Raw genomic sequence first — 15,437 nt, forward strand, 5'->3', positions numbered from 1 at the left:
GCTTCCCAGGGCAGATCCCACACTTTTCGAGCCCTGGCCTCCTGTCCAATGACGTTGTAAAAGTCGTCGTGGTAGGCGCGCAGCGAGATGGCTGGCGTGGACGAGTTTAGCCGGCAGCAGAGAGGCAAAATAGCTGGCATCGGTGGCCGCCGCCAAGAGGCTGATATTGAGGATGGACATGTTGTAGCTCCCCAGGAGTGACTGGGAGATTGTTGGGTCAAGGCGTTGAATACGCATTCATTTGTTGGCATAAATTGATAGTATATTCATGATTGTCCTGTTCTTGTTGTTGTTAAGCTATGTAAGTGCCTCCATCGCTGCTGCCTTGGTGGCAGGCAGCAACGATGTGGGCCACTGCTGCCTGCTTCACCTGGTAGCTGCAACATCAATAGACCACATTATCACTGACCTTGCTTCCACTTAGCCATGCAACTTGACCTGTAACATCGCCAACTCCCCAGTCACCCTTTCGTTCTAGTTCCTGCTGATTTAGTTTATTCTTCGTCAAGTCCCAATGACGGAGACAGGAGACCAGCGTCACCTTCTTCCCATGGATGGTCCACCTCAATGGATCGTATCAGATCCACGTGCTTCGCACTTCTTGGCTTGATGATGTAGGGGAACTCGCGCGGGTGACCGATTAAGCCAGGTGTGATATTTATCTCGGGAACAATCTCCTCCCCCCGCTTATCAACAGCTTTATTGATGTCGAAGACGGCCAACAAACGTGAGATTGTCAAAAAAAGACTCTCATCAGCCAGGTACCGCCCTGGGCAGATTCTACGGCCGTATCCAAAAGCTTCACTCGCCGGGTCAGGCTCATTGCGGGGTTCCAGATACCTGTCAGGATCAAAAGCAGATGGGTCTGAGTAGGTCTGTGGATCGTGCAAGAACCACCATACCGCAGGCATCAGATTTGCTCCTTTTGGGATATAATATCCATTGTAGTCGAATGCCTCGTCGGTTGTGTGGGTTGCTCCTGATGGCGCAACAGGGAGCCACCGGAGTGTTTCCTTTACTAAAGCACTGACATAGGGCAACTTATCTCTATCTTCCAATTGTGGTAGCCTGCTAACCCCAATTATGAGATCAATTTCGTCTTTGGCCTTTTTCTGGATTGCTGGGAAAAGTAGCATCGCTAGGATAAAGCCGGTGATAGAAGTCACAGTAGTGTCAGCCCCACCTGCAAACATAATTGCGGCTGTCCTCTTGATAGCATTCTCTTCATATTTCCAGTTGATATTTCCTCTGCTATCATTTTCATGATGTGTAACTAGTGAAGCGACGTATGACGGCCGATGGACCCCCTTCGTCATCTGTTGGCGAACAAACGCATAGGGAGTTTCGATTACCATGCGAGTAACCTTGTTCCACTTTCGAGCTGTCTTTTGGAATGAAGTGCCTGGTAAACCTTCTGGAAGATACTTGAGAATAGGTATGACATCGACAGCCCAGGTTAGAGGACGAAATGCAAGGGAAAACTCATTCATCATACGCTCAATCAAAAGGACTAATGGGTCGGCGCTTCGCGGTCTAATAGTATAACCATAGGTTATTTGTAGAATAATCGCGCCCGCCTCGCTAAGGATTTAATCAGCAAATATTTCGTGGGACTTGGTTGCTATATCTATTGTAAATGGGAATGCACTTACGTCTTGATATGTTGTGTCAATTTGAGGGGATCGTCCAGTACTCGCAAAAGAAACCGGCGTGACTCGACGTCTTGAATGTCCCGGAAGCGCGCTATCGCTGTCTTTGTACCCAGCTGTTGATGCACCAACTTACGGTGGTGTCGGAAGGTATCGTTGTATTGCAAGAACGAAAGGAGCTTTCCGTAACCACATAAATCACTTCCGAAATAAAATTTTGGTCGCCCTGATGTCTTCAACGAGTTCTTCTCCAGAATATCGTGTGCTGCCTTCCTGTCGTGGATTATAATAAGTGTAGTACCAAGTACGGTAACAGAGCTGATGGAGCCGTAAATGTCTTTAAATTTGAGCCAGTGCTGGTATTCCGGCATGCCCTTCGGCGGGAGATGCATGATGTTGCCAACGATGGGCAGACCTCTCGGTCCAGGTGGGAGGTTGGACTTGCCCCTCTTTCGAGACAAATAGTATACGAACAGAGTCCCTAAGAGGGCAATAATAACCTGGAACATTGTGCAGAGAGCCAAGAGAGATCAGATGCCAATTGTAAAATCGAAGTTGGATCAAAGAGCTGAGAAACAGAATGTGATATTATGAATGAGTTGAACAAAGCTATCAAGCTTCCTATAAATACACACAGATAATACCAGCCGAGAGGGGTTGCAATTTCCTGGTCAATTTTCGTGATTGGAAGCTCCTTCAGCTCTTCAAAGGTTTCAAAAGTAATTTTATGCCTCAAACACCACAATTGCAACAGATCATCCACTTGAACTTACATCCTCAACACCCATTTGTTTTTGTGGCTGAAAAGCAAGCCAGTCAAGAAGAGATTGGGACACCGCGAGTCACAAGGTCTTGCAAAAAAGCGGCTGACTGGTATGATTAAGATGACAAAAAACTTTAACAGAATTGTCTAGGCTTTTTAATATCTTGTACTGATGTTCCCTATTCTAGTGTCAACAAAAAATGCGCATTTAATTGCGTGCGCAACAGACTACTTATTCTGTGATTGCACTGTCAATTGCGGAGCGTTCCCTTTTGCAGGCAGCAGTGAGGATTCTTGACCCAGACGGGAGTCCATCTCAACGGGGCGTGCTGAACAGCGCGAATTCTTGGAGAAAATATTTGCACAGACAACAGAAGATGACACACGGCGTTGAAGCAAGCCCGATTGACACAATTGAAACCAATCATCATAGTAATTCATCAAAACTCCTCGCTATGCAGAAGCATCTTAGTATACACCCCAAACATGTACATGAGGCAAGATGCAATCTAGATCGCTTATTCCCACACGTTGCGAAACTCGTCGCTACCATCCACGTGGTACCTGTTCGTTTGCTGTCCCTCATCTGTGGCTGCTGAATCTCCCCCTTGTCCGGCTTCTTCCGGCTCAGGTTTCTGCACACTTGCGCTTGCGTCAGTTGTGCCTGTGGGATCAGGAGAATGAGCAGGGGCGCCTTTTCCGAGACCCAGGCCTGCTGGATCTGGTTCCGGATGCTTCACTACTTTCTTCGTCTTCTTCTTCTTCTTGACAACGACGACAGGCTGTGGCTCTTCTATTCGCTGGGATGATGATTGTCGAGATGAACCTGAGTTCGAGTTTGCTGCTTGCGGCGGCGGTGGTCGCGCTGACCTGGTCGACCAGGCTGGCGGTGTGCCGTTGTGGCTGCTCATCGACGATCGGTATCGCTCAGCCAGTGGCTCGCTGGCTGTGATGACGGGGTACTGGAATTTATTAGTTTGCTACACCATGTGAGAATGAAGCATGGACGCACATTCCAATCGCCGTATTTCAACTGTCTTGCAGAATTATACAAGCGCTCTTCATCCTCATCCAACTCGGGTTCATCAAAGGTCCCATGCTGCTGTTCAAATAATGTATCGCCAGTTCTACTTGAACTGGGCCCGCCGAGCAGTGGAGAGGTAGCGCTGACTTCGCCTGGTTTGGGCAACCAGTATTTTGCTTTCCCTCCACGCTCATATCTCATGCCCGCGTTGATCCTTGCGAGGCGTGACTGGGAGTCTTCATGGGCCATGACCTTGTCTCCAGAGTCGAATGCCCGGTAGCCGTAGTTGTTGCCCCGGAATGTCTCCTTGGAGTCCTCGATGAGATCCTTGACGCCAAAGGAGTCCTTGAGCGCGTGGTGCAAGGGCATGCGCGCAGATAGAATACTGTTATCGGCGAAGTCATGCCATGAGAAGGCGTACCAGTGGGCAACTGCAAACGCCGGCATCTCCACGCAAATCAATGCATCTTGGATGGCAGCGGCAAGATTGTCCCTCGTATACCCCTGGACGTTGTCTGGAATGGCGCCGAGCCAAACGAGAATGGACAAGAAGAAGCCTTGCCAGTAGGACGCAAAAATGATAAGTTTGATGCAGAGGAATTTTGGGACAGGGCGGAACGGCGTCAAGTCGCGGTGCATGCAGACCCAGAATAAACCAAGCGAGTACAAGCTCACAGTCACGCTGATATTGTAAATGATTCCGCTCCAAAAGTAGCCCGACTTGGCGCCAATGTATCCCTCTTGATACGTGCCCGTGGCTTTCATGACGATGGCAGCAATGGCTAGTATGGGCTTGAGCCACGCATATTGGAGGATCCCCCGCTTGATGGACAGAAATGTATGCGGATCCGATATGTCAACTTTGCGTAGAATGTGGTTCATCGGCCAGAGGTGCTCGACGGGGGCACGACCATGCGCCATGATAATCAAGGCTCTTTCTCCGCCCAGGTAGTTGATGAGGAGCTGGAAGAAGGTGTAAATGGTGAAGGCTTCGTATATGTCTCGAACAGGGTCGATAAAAGCAGCCGCGGTAAGCGACACCATGCTTGTGAAGGACGCAATCGAATAGATGGGAACCATGAGCAGGATTCGAACAACGTAGCGCTGAAGCAGGGGCTTCCGGTAGTTTTTCGTCTGAAGCCATATCGAGCTAAGGGAGCAGGACTGTCAGCTTGACACGGCATGTATGCGTTCTTGCATCATCTGGGACAAAACCTACACGACGGAGAGTAGTGTTGCTGCAAACGAGGCAACGCCAGCGACCACCGTGGTAGCATAGGTAAATTTTGCCCCTGTGCCTCCATCAGAGGCGATGCTAGCGGTAGTAACAGACATGACGGCAACGAAAACGGCTGCCGAGACGAAGCTTGTGAAGCCGCAGAAAAGCTAGGTCATGACTGGGCAAGGAAAGAAAGTCAGAGACGTCGAGGCTGATGAGCAAGCACTGTGACCATCGAGGGCTGATGGCGCGGGGAAATAGTCCGGAGCAAGCAACCGATACTGGTCGACTGGCGCGATGACGGCGGTTCGAGTACGGAGGGCGGTAATGGCGACGATGGACAAAGGAGCACCTGAGAGGACGAAGCTGCGAAGCCGCGTGTGTGACGACGTAGACGTGCATAAGTTGGTGGATGGCACGGGAGCATTGGCTTCGCGCTGGTTGGCTGTGAGTGACGAATTCTGGCAAATGTGGCAGCACTGTCAATCAAGCTGTCACAGTCCGGCATAGCGAGATGGGGCTCCATGTCCTCTGTTGACCTGCGCGGGCCGCTAAATGGCCCATTAGCGTCCAGTCCCGTAGTGCATAAGTATTGACGGAATACATGTACGCATTACTCGCGGACCACCGTAGTCTGGTATTGACGTTCAATGTACTATGTACTAGTCCAGTGTTGGGTGCCCTGCGAAAACATCTGGACCGGACCCACCGGGACGGACAAGCTGCCAGGCAGATTAGGCACATGCAACATGCATTCAGAGCTCCACGACTTCGACCAGTCCTTATTGCGCCATGTCCCAACTTTAGAACATTAAACATTAAATGCGTCCACCAGGAAGCAATAGGTCCCAATTACCTGTCGCGACGGGGCTTCCAACCATCGGCCCTCAAGTGCTCGTCCAATGCGCGTCGCTGCCCCTGCTGTTCTCTCTGGATATGGTTGTTGAGTTCAGACCGGCCACGAGGGCTGTCAAGGCGACCTCCAACTCGAGACAATGACAGCCGTCGACGTGATCCTGGAGGCTCGAGACGCTCGCCTGGGCTTCAATTTGTACGCTGAGCTAATACGTCCTTTGACTTTCACGAAAAACTGCATAACTAACCAGTCGCCCCCTTTCCAGCGAGTTTCTCGTCTTCTTCATCATTTGCGGGCTGCTAACCGTCTTCTTCCTGCTGTACTTCAACCGACTCTTTGCCTCCGTCGTGTCGTATGCCATTCGTACATATACATGGCACAGATACAGAGTCTACATTGACGTCAAAGCCATCCAAATCTCTCTTCTCGCGGGCCGCATATTCTTCACCGGCTTACGCTACCACGGCTCCAACGAAACCTTCCTCGTCCAGCACGGAGACATCACCTGGCGATATTGGCTACGCCGAGTACGAGACGCCGACATAAACGTATCGAATTGTTCCCATAGTTCTTCGGTATCGGACAGCCAAAAGAATTCCAATTTGCCGTGTCGCATCCATGCCAGGCTGGTCGGTGTAGAGTGGTTTGTGTACAACCGGAGCCCGGCATACAATGACCTTCTTAATGGCTTGCTCAGTGACGACCCTTCCGCCTCGAAATCCAGCGGCATTTCCAACGCAACGCAAGAGGCTGGTCTTGCGTCTCGAAGGGGCTACCAAAATGGTTCCGCAGAAAAGAATAAGCTCGCGGTCGATGCAACAGCCCAGGCACAGCTTTCGGAGAAACCCAGCCAGCCTCCTCCATCCTCGCCCCCGGAGCGCTCGTCTACCGCTTCCCAGAGCCTCAGTGAGACCGCAGACGGTAATGACGCCAGCCATTCTCTGCCAGCAATGCTTCAGCTGCTCCCGATACACGTGGAATTTCAGAAACCTGCCGTGGTAGTTGGCAATGACAATACCAAGGCAATTCTAATCGTCAAGGCGAACTCGGCTTCGACAATCGTAGACGCAGGGCCTACGAATACAGTTGATCCGTACCGTCAACTGTTCAAAATAGAATTTGATCACCCCGTCATCGAAATGCGTGAGAACGACGAATTCAAAGAGGACCAGGTGGCCCGAGCAACCAGGCGACGAGAGGACACCTCGAGCTTGGAAACACCTGCACAACGATCCTTCTTCCGAAATCGCCGTCGGAAAGTCTTCAACTCCCTTCGAAACATGGTACCATATCTGCGTCGCTCTGTAGAATCCTTTTCCGCCGATTCAAGAGCCGCAATGAGCACGGGTGTGTCTCAAATACCTGGCTCAGGTCATTGGCAAGGCCTATCAAGGTATCTGGATGATAGGTATCAAGATGACAAGGCAAGGTGGTCTTCTGTCGAATATGGTGCTGTCAATACAATTCTTGACTCTCCTTCAGCCGCGCTCACGGTTTATTGGGACTCTGTATCCAAAATCACCGCCAACGCTCGCAGACACAGCAGCTCGAGCTTCCACGCCAGCATTAACGGAACTGAGCCTCCAGCGTGGGGAATGTCCTTGTCAGTCAAAGGTGGGACAGTCAACTATGGCCCTTGGGCTGATCGACAAAGAGCAGACTTACAGCGAGTCTTTTACCCAACGCTGTCTAAGAATAGCACGGCTGCTGTGCCATTGACTCCCGGTTCCTGGAGGGTTGCAACACAGTTCAACCTTTTTCTTGAACTAGAAGACGCTGTGACTCTAAGAATTCCCACCAGAGAGGAGTCCAAGAATTGGCGTTGGCGTGGAAAAGAACCTCCAGTCGGGCGGCAGGCCGTTACTGGCAAGAAGAGACGCAATCGGAACAAAAAGAGCAGCAAGGGGAATGCTCAACCAGCTCGGCCTGCCGGTTGGCTGGAGATCAAGGTTCCGTCGAATTCCACAGTGTCCTATTCGATGGATATGCTAGGACGATCAACGGGCTACCAGAATCGCTTGGACATTGACCTACCGAGTACTGAGCTTAGAAGCAGTGTCAACCATGACTTGATGTGGAAATCGGGGCCACAGCGCATTTCTTGTGACCTATCCAACCCTCTAACATGGAATACCCTGCGCAACTGGTCCTTCAATATAACCTGCGAAGAGATGAAGCTTTATCTCCTACGGGACCACATCTTCCTTTTAATCGACTTGGTCGACGACTGGGCCACTGGCCCTCCATCCGAATATCTCGTATTTACGCCGTACATATACCACTTGAAATTAAACCTGAACAACTTGCAGTTATATCTTAATGTTAATGACGAAAATATCATCGACAAAGCGACCGCGCATGACGACAACACCTACCTAATTTTATCTAGCCCAATTTTAAAAGCGGAAACATCGATACCCCTAGACAAGTTCAGACCAAGCAGGAATACTATTCCGTTTGACATTCGAACCGACACCTTTGATTTGACACTACACGCCCCCCAGTCTAACACCCAAGCTGCCTTTTTAAGCTCCAATGAGCTTGGCCATGGGGAGAGTCTTGCTGTAACTGGTAGCTACGAATACAATGCCACTACATCTGTTGCAAACACAGATACTCTGATATTAGACGTTCATGGACAATCTCCATACGCATACCTCTACGGATTCATCATAAGATATCTAATACTGCTGAAGGACAACTATTTCGGGGATTTTGTCCACTTCCGGACGCTTGACGAATATCAAGAACAGCTTCAACTCGAGGCTCAAAAATCCAACGCCGACGCTGTACACCGACCTCCAAACAAAAAGTCAAACGATCTCGATGTTATCTTGTCTGTCAGAGTCGATGATCCGCGCATTCTGCTGCCTGTTAATCTATATTCGGCCGGCCGTTATGTGCAATGCGAACTGGCTAACTTATCAGTTGATCTTCGATTCACGAATTATTATATGGACTTGGAGCTCCTGCTGAGTCCGCTTAGCCTGTCATTGGGATGTGCGTCCCTCTCACCCGGTAGCCCAAACTCTTCCTACACCAACACACAGCTTTTTGTTGACGGAGTTCGTGTTTTTGGCCACCGTACATTCGGCCTGCCTCCTTCTGAACCCACATATCTTTGCAATTGGGATGTTTCAGTCGGAATGGTAGATGGCGAATGCACGGCCGACTTTTTGACCTCATTGGCCAAAGGCGGTGTGGCGTTTGGATTTATGTTCGACGATGTTGAGAATGCCCTTGTTCCATACTCTTCTCTTGTCTTTCATGATGTCACTTTCGTGAGAGTAGACATTGCTTCGGTTCGCTTGTGGTTGCATGTGGACGAAGCAGCCTTTCTTCTGTCTACAGGATCTATTCAAGTACGGAGCAATGACTGGGGCGGCACTCACTATTCGAAGCGTGCGAACATCAGTATACCCAATATCGAAATTTCTTGTGTGAATGCGGAATCTGCGTCAAGGCATACTTCTCGACGTAACCACCCAGTAGATACTGCGGCTTACTTGAAGACAGATGTTCAACTGGCTTCTATTGGGCGCAAGTTTCACTTCCAACAAGAGCTGAAGATTCAGCAAGACTTGATCCGGCGGGAGGATCAACGCACAGGAAGGACGCCTTTTCTCCTTCGAAAGCCAATCGACCCAGACTTTGTGCCTGAGCCGTTTGACCCCCCAGCACAATGTGTACCGCCGCCAGCTTTCCCTCTCACAGAAGTGGATGATGATGACAACGCATCCTACCGAAGTATCGGGACGTCTCGCTTTTCCGGTCGTTTGCGGCGGCAAAGCTCCTTTTTATCCTCCAGCTCAAGTAATACCAGTTTTCATGGTCCCAGGAGTCAACCGCGTAGTCGTGCCAGATCAAGACAGACCGCACTGTCTACTCAGCCCAGCGGTACGGAAAAGGAGAGGCGCGTATCAGGACAGAGAGGAAGTGTCCTATCCCAAGACCTGCGGCTTGCCGCCATTCAACAGCCAAGTCAAGACTGGCAGCAAAAGGAGCATATTGAACACTCATCTGTTGCATTCTCCAGTCAATACTTTGCTCCACACTTTCCACTAGGAAGCGTCCGTCCAGATGGTCGCGAGGCAACCTTTGAGGAGCTCGAAGACGAGCCCGATAATGACTTTTTTGGGACGGATGCTTCTCTTAATGATTTAGACCCAAACAGCCTCAGCGACAATCACGCGCAAGCAAGCACTATGATTGAATTTACCACTGGCATTACCGCCTTTATCAGCCCGGAAGCCGTGCGCTACGTCAACTCTCTTTTGTCAGCATTGCAACCAAGTGAGCCCGATGACATTCTCGATTCACTCCAAACCAGCACCATTGGGGACATTTTTTCTGAAAAGAAGCAGAGCCACATCACAGGCTCCATGCAGGATATCTTGGTCAAATTGCCAAAAGCGAATATTCGATTCCTAAACTCATCTACGCTGGACTCACCAGACGCCTCCCAAGAAGAGCAAGACCAGTATGATATCCGGATATCCAAAACGTTGCTAATTACTCGCACTGTTAAGGACCGTACCGGAGATAGTGTGACTTCTCGAACTTCACTTCATTTCCGTCTAAAATCTGCGGAGATGTCGGCGTCCGAACGGCTGTCTTCGATTGAAACACCCCAAGCGGCGATCATGGTCAATATTGATGATGTTAGTGTGTCACTAGGCGCGAAGGACATTACCTACTTCGATGCCGACATTGGTTCCATTGTAGGCAGCACAGCGTCTGGCAAGGTCGAATATTTGGCGTCATTGATTCACCGTACAGGCAGCATCGCCTCTGAATTAGGCAATCTTTTATCCGAAACCGCTTCTCGCAACAACAACCGAACCAAATACTTGGTCTCCCAGCTGTTAGAGGATGGCCATGCCACGAATGACCCGTCGTTCCTCATTCGGCCCTCGGCGGTGCTTCGATCTACCCATGAACACATGAGAACAGTTGATTCATGGAAACTCATGATGCGACTGCGACAAATATGGACAACCTTGAGTCAAAGACAGAGGAGGGAGCTAATCGATAAGTGCAGAGACAACCCTCCAGAGGCACACCCAGATGTTGCCGATCATGTTATTTCTTCATTTCAGAAATGGCGATCCTGGGACTTGGATAATCCCAGGAATGCTGTTTTGATGAAAAAAATATTCGGGAAAGCCATCCATGAAAAAGAAGAGCCACCACAAGAATACCCTCTTCTTGGAGCCTGTCAATTGGCTGAGCTTCAGTTTGTGTTAGATCCTGGTCCCAAGCAGAACAACATTGGATTCCTCGACATTGCCTTGAGGGTGGATAAACGACCCCCGGGTCAACCGGATGTTTTTTCCGAAATGAAGGACTTTGACGGCTCGTTGACAATTTTGAATCTTTGTTGCGCAGAGGCCGCGATTCATTTGAACTGGGAGCTTTGTGAATTGGCGGAGGATGTCTTGCGCCTTTATAACAAGGCTCAGCCACAGCCATCAGAGAAGACTATGTCGAACAAGCAACCAAAACGAAAAGTTGCCCAGTCATCCGCGGCATATCATGTAGTGTTTGAAGTTGTGAAAGGGTCCATCGAGGCAGAAACTGTTAACTTAACAGTCAAATCCATCAGTGATGGACTTAAAACATCAATACTCCTATGCAACGCGGGTGAAGAGCTGAGTGTTGCAAATGCCATGCTAAACTCCAACGCGGTCATGTCAAAGCTGCAAAGTCATGGGAAAATTCTTGGAGTTTTGCAAATACAAAAGCCAAGCATATTTATTGCACATGAACTTCACAAAACAATGGATATTGACGCCCATGTTGTCAAAGTATCGGCGAGTTCTCCAAATTTGACTTTACGGGTCAAGGACGACCCCATTGGCCTTTTAGAAGTGCTGGACTTGCTCATCAGGGATGAAGCGGCACAAGTCTATAGGCTAAAAGAGCTCATTCCATCGCCCCCAGAAGGCCAGAAGAAGCGCGACAAGATCAAGGAGCGCATTTCCACCTTTGTGCTCAATGTTGCCATGTTCCTGGATGGATATACCATCAGCATTCCGCTTTTACAGTCCTTAACGTATAAAATTACTGGGTCTGTGGCGAGAGCTTCATGTGCTGCCAACTTTGGAAAGGACATTGTTTTCGATTTCGATATCAAGGAGAACTCTCATGAGATACAAATCAATGTGAAGAATGAGCCGCGGAGCATTTCCTTGCTAGAAATTCCACCGGCAAATGGACGAATCACGAGTAATATGCAATCAACAGAAAATGTTATAAGTGTGTTAGCATCTATGGAAGTCATTCGCCTGGATGCATCGGCTATATACAGTCTACTGGCAGCGCTGAATCGCCCTCAGATATCTGGAGCTATAGAAGAAGCGCAGCAACAAGTCAAGATAATCCAAGGCCATGTAAGTGAGACGTTTGGCACGCAAAGAGAGATGAAGGCCGAAAACGCTTCACTTCCTACATCGACTCCCAACTCGGCCTATAATATTCACTTGGCTTTGGCTGGACTACGGATTTTGGCCAGGACGCATCTCAAGACCGTGGAAGAACCCATGGCCCAGATCTTATTTGCGTTAGACAAAGTCACTCTGCAGGCCTCAAATCAACAAGATTCAAATTCGTCACCTCTCAAATACCCTGATTTATATGTCAACTTGCGCCAAATTAGTCTTGACATATCTCGTGGAAAAGAAAATGCGCTACGGTCCTGCGGCAATCTGACAACCGGTATCAATATCTCTGCAAGCTCTCAGCGCGGTGACGATGGAAGGGAAGACTGGTCTTTACACTTCCGCAACGATGATTTAACTCTCAACCTTTCCCCAGAAACTGTTTCGACCATTGTTGATGTTGTTGGCTACATGGGATCCAAGATTAGAGATCTGGACACGTCCCGTGAACTGGAATATCTTCGCAAGTTAAGGCAATCCAGACCGAAGATCAGGATCAACGACGATGAACAAGATTTGGGAGAAGAAACAGATATTTTCGAGTCTGTTCTATCTTCCATTACATACCGATTTGAGCTGCGAAATATTCGCTTCTGCTGGGACGTGGCAGATGGGACTATTGATCTCGACTATACCAAGGAGGATCTAGTCCTGTCGATCAAGTTGATTGAGTTTGGTACCCGGACTCGAAAGTCTGCAAGACTGACAATTGAGGATTTCCTGCTGCAGACCGTACCCCCTGGTCAGGACAAGACCATCAGATCTCTACATTCTGCTCTTTTGCCCGAAGTCATGTTCAACGTGGCGTATGTATCAACCGCGGATGCCCGCCGTATGGCATTTCAGGCCGTTGGCGACTCACTTGATCTTCGATTGACCTCAGCGTTCATTGTGCCCGCTGCAAACCTCATACAATCCATTTCATTGTCCATGAAAAACGCACAAGCGGCGTCCTCACAGTGGACAATTGAAGGCCCAGCAGCTGTCGAATCCCTCACGTCTAAAAAGACGGAAGACTTGACACCTCCACGACAAAGTCAACGTCGCATGTTCGGAAACAAAAGACTGGAAAATTTGCTTGTTGACGCAGACTTTGCAGGTGCTGTTGTCTACGTATCAACCAAAAGGAATGCTGCCAGTGCCGTGTCGGAATCAAAGTATAGTCAGCCATCCCTCGCAGGAAAATACGGCCAGTTTAGTGCGGACGATTCAGGCTCAGGGGCTGTATTACGCAGTCCGGGCTTGGCGTGGAAGGCGGAGTATCGCGATAATGGTAACGAGGATCCGTCTCTTTACGGAGAGATCAAAATCAACGCGTCAAGCAATATCCTGTATCCCTCGGTGGTTCCATTGGTTCTCGACATTTTGTCTTCCGTGAAGAAAGTTGTCAGCGACAATGATGCTAATGCCGATACGGAGCAGAAACCAGAACAGTTGGAACGACCGAAGCTAAAGCAGACCAAATCTGGAGATGAGGATAACTTTCTAACCGCCGATCCAAGTACGGTACTTGGACGCTTGAGGCTTAATCTAGGCCTCCGAATCTGCCGACAAGAGTTTTCACTAAGCTGTCAGCCCATAGCTAGGGTGTCCGCTACAGCTTGTTTTGACAGTATGTACTTTACACTCATAACTGTTACTTCCCAGGAACAAGGCAACTTCTTCGCCATATCAGGCGTGATAGCCAAGCCCCAAGCATCAGTGCAACATGTCTATTCTCGGGATTCTACGGCCAGCTTCGAGCTTGATTCAGTCGCCATATCTTTCATGAATAGCAAGCATTTCAGCGGCACAAGTGGTGTATCAGCCATTCTTAATGTCAGCCCAATGAAAGTCTCGGTTAATGCAAAGCAAGTACAAGATTTTCTGCTGTTTCGCGAAATCTGGTATCCAGAAGAGCTACGACAAAAGTCGGCGGTGCAGGTCCCCAAGATGCCAACAGAAACTTCTCAAGCCCACTTGGTACAACGCTATCAAGAGGTTGCCGCAACAGCTGCGTTCCCCTGGACAGCAACGATATCCATCGCAGCGCTTGACGTCTGCGTAGACCTGGGGCAGTCGATTGGCAAGTCAGTATTTCAGATCAATGAGTTCTGGGTGTCGTCCAAGAAAACCTCCGACTGGGAGCAGAACCTTTGCCTGGGCTTCAAGAAGGTTGGGGTAGATTGTACTGGTCGTCTGAGTGGCTTCGTGGCCCTGCAAGACTTTAGACTGCGATCATCGATCCAGTGGCCACAGCGAGAGGAAGCGCTCAACGAGACGCCACTTGTGCAAGCATCACTGGCATTTAATGCGTTGCGCGTCAAGGCAGCATTTGACTACCAGGCATTTTTGGTAGCAGACATTACATCTCTCGAGTTCCTGATGTACAATGTCCGAGATGGCCGTGACGGAAATGGGGACCGACTAGTTGCGATCTTTGATGGCGAAGCTGTGCAGGTGTTTGGAACTACAACATCAATAGCACAGGCTGTTGCGCTCTATCAGGCGTTGCAGAAACTCATTGAAGAGAGGAGAGAGAACTTCGAGTCGTCACTGCGCGAGATTGAAAAGTTTATGAAGCGCAAATCTATCAGCTCACGCACGATGTTGCAGACTCCTCCAGCAGTGCCAAAGCTCCCAGTAGATGATACGCTGTCCAAATCACCAATCTCCCTTGATACTGATGTGGTGGTGACTCTGAAGGCGTTGAACCTGGGGGTTTTCCCTAGTACCTTTTCAGATCATCAAGTATTCAAGATGGAGGCTCTCAACGCGTATGCCCGATTTGCAGCTAGTATCGAACAGCGCAAAATCCACAGCATTCTACGAATGACTCTTGGTCAACTACGGATTGGTCTGGCTGGGGTTCGAGACGCCGAGGCGCCAAAGATGCTCAACGAGATGACAGTGGAAGATGTAGTTCAAAGAGCTACAGGCTCCCGCGGCGGCACCATTCTCAAGGTCCCCCGCGTCGAAGCCGTGATGGAGACTTGGCAGAAACCAAGCAGCAACCACATCGACTACATATTCAAAAGCGCCTTCGAGGGCAAAGTAGAGGTGGGTTGGAATTACTCTCGCATCAGCTACATCCGCGGGATGTGGGCCAACCACTCCAAATCGCTGGAACAAACATGGGGGCGACAGCTACCGATGACGGCAGTCAAAATCACTGGCGTGCCCGAAACCGAGGGTGAGCAGCAAAAGATTACAGCCGAAGTCAATGTCCCCCAGTCCAAGTACGATTACCTGGCGCTCGAACCACCAGTGATTGAGACGCCGCAGCTGCGCGATATGGGTGAAGCGACGCCACCGCTGGAGTGGATCGGGTTGCATCGCGATAGGCTTCCCAATTTGACTCATCAGATTGTGATTGTGTCGCTGTTGGAGTTGGCGGGCGAAGTCGAAGATGCGTACTCGAGGATCCTGGGATCTACCTAGGTATCGGTGTGAGTCACGCCTGTGTATAGTCCTAACACTAGCAGATGGATGTGGCGTTGCAGAGTT

General features: G+C 49.6%; 3 protein-coding genes across 3 annotated transcripts; 1 reads left to right on the top strand and 2 right to left on the bottom strand.

The window, feature by feature from the left end:
* Positions 1-494: 494 nt before the first annotated feature.
* MAA_01216 (Cytochrome P450 CYP620C3) lies at positions 495-2,158 on the bottom strand (the record flags this gene model as incomplete). Its single annotated transcript, XM_007819214.2, has 2 exons — positions 495-1,533; positions 1,653-2,158. 2 exons carry the CDS (start codon positions 2,156-2,158, stop codon positions 495-497), a joined length of 1,545 nt encoding a protein of 514 aa, XP_007817405.2.
* Positions 2,159-2,930: 772 nt separating this feature from the next.
* Positions 2,931-4,771, bottom strand: MAA_01217 (seven transmembrane receptor, rhodopsin family; the record flags this gene model as incomplete). Its single annotated transcript, XM_007819215.2, has 3 exons — positions 2,931-3,374; positions 3,425-4,586; positions 4,656-4,771. The coding sequence occupies 3 exons, from the start codon at positions 4,769-4,771 to the stop codon at positions 2,931-2,933; spliced, it is 1,722 nt and encodes a 573-aa protein (XP_007817406.2).
* Positions 4,772-5,650: 879 nt separating this feature from the next.
* MAA_01218 (fermentation associated protein) lies at positions 5,651-15,371 on the top strand (the record flags this gene model as incomplete). Its single annotated transcript, XM_007819216.1, has 2 exons — positions 5,651-5,706; positions 5,762-15,371. The coding sequence occupies 2 exons, from the start codon at positions 5,651-5,653 to the stop codon at positions 15,369-15,371; spliced, it is 9,666 nt and encodes a 3,221-aa protein (XP_007817407.1).
* Positions 15,372-15,437: the final 66 nt, after the last annotated feature.

Source organism: Metarhizium robertsii, assembly GCF_000187425.2.
Source record: "Metarhizium robertsii ARSEF 23 chromosome Unknown MAA_Scf_8, whole genome shotgun sequence".
In the NCBI taxonomy this organism is placed as follows: domain Eukaryota; kingdom Fungi; phylum Ascomycota; class Sordariomycetes; order Hypocreales; family Clavicipitaceae; genus Metarhizium; species Metarhizium robertsii.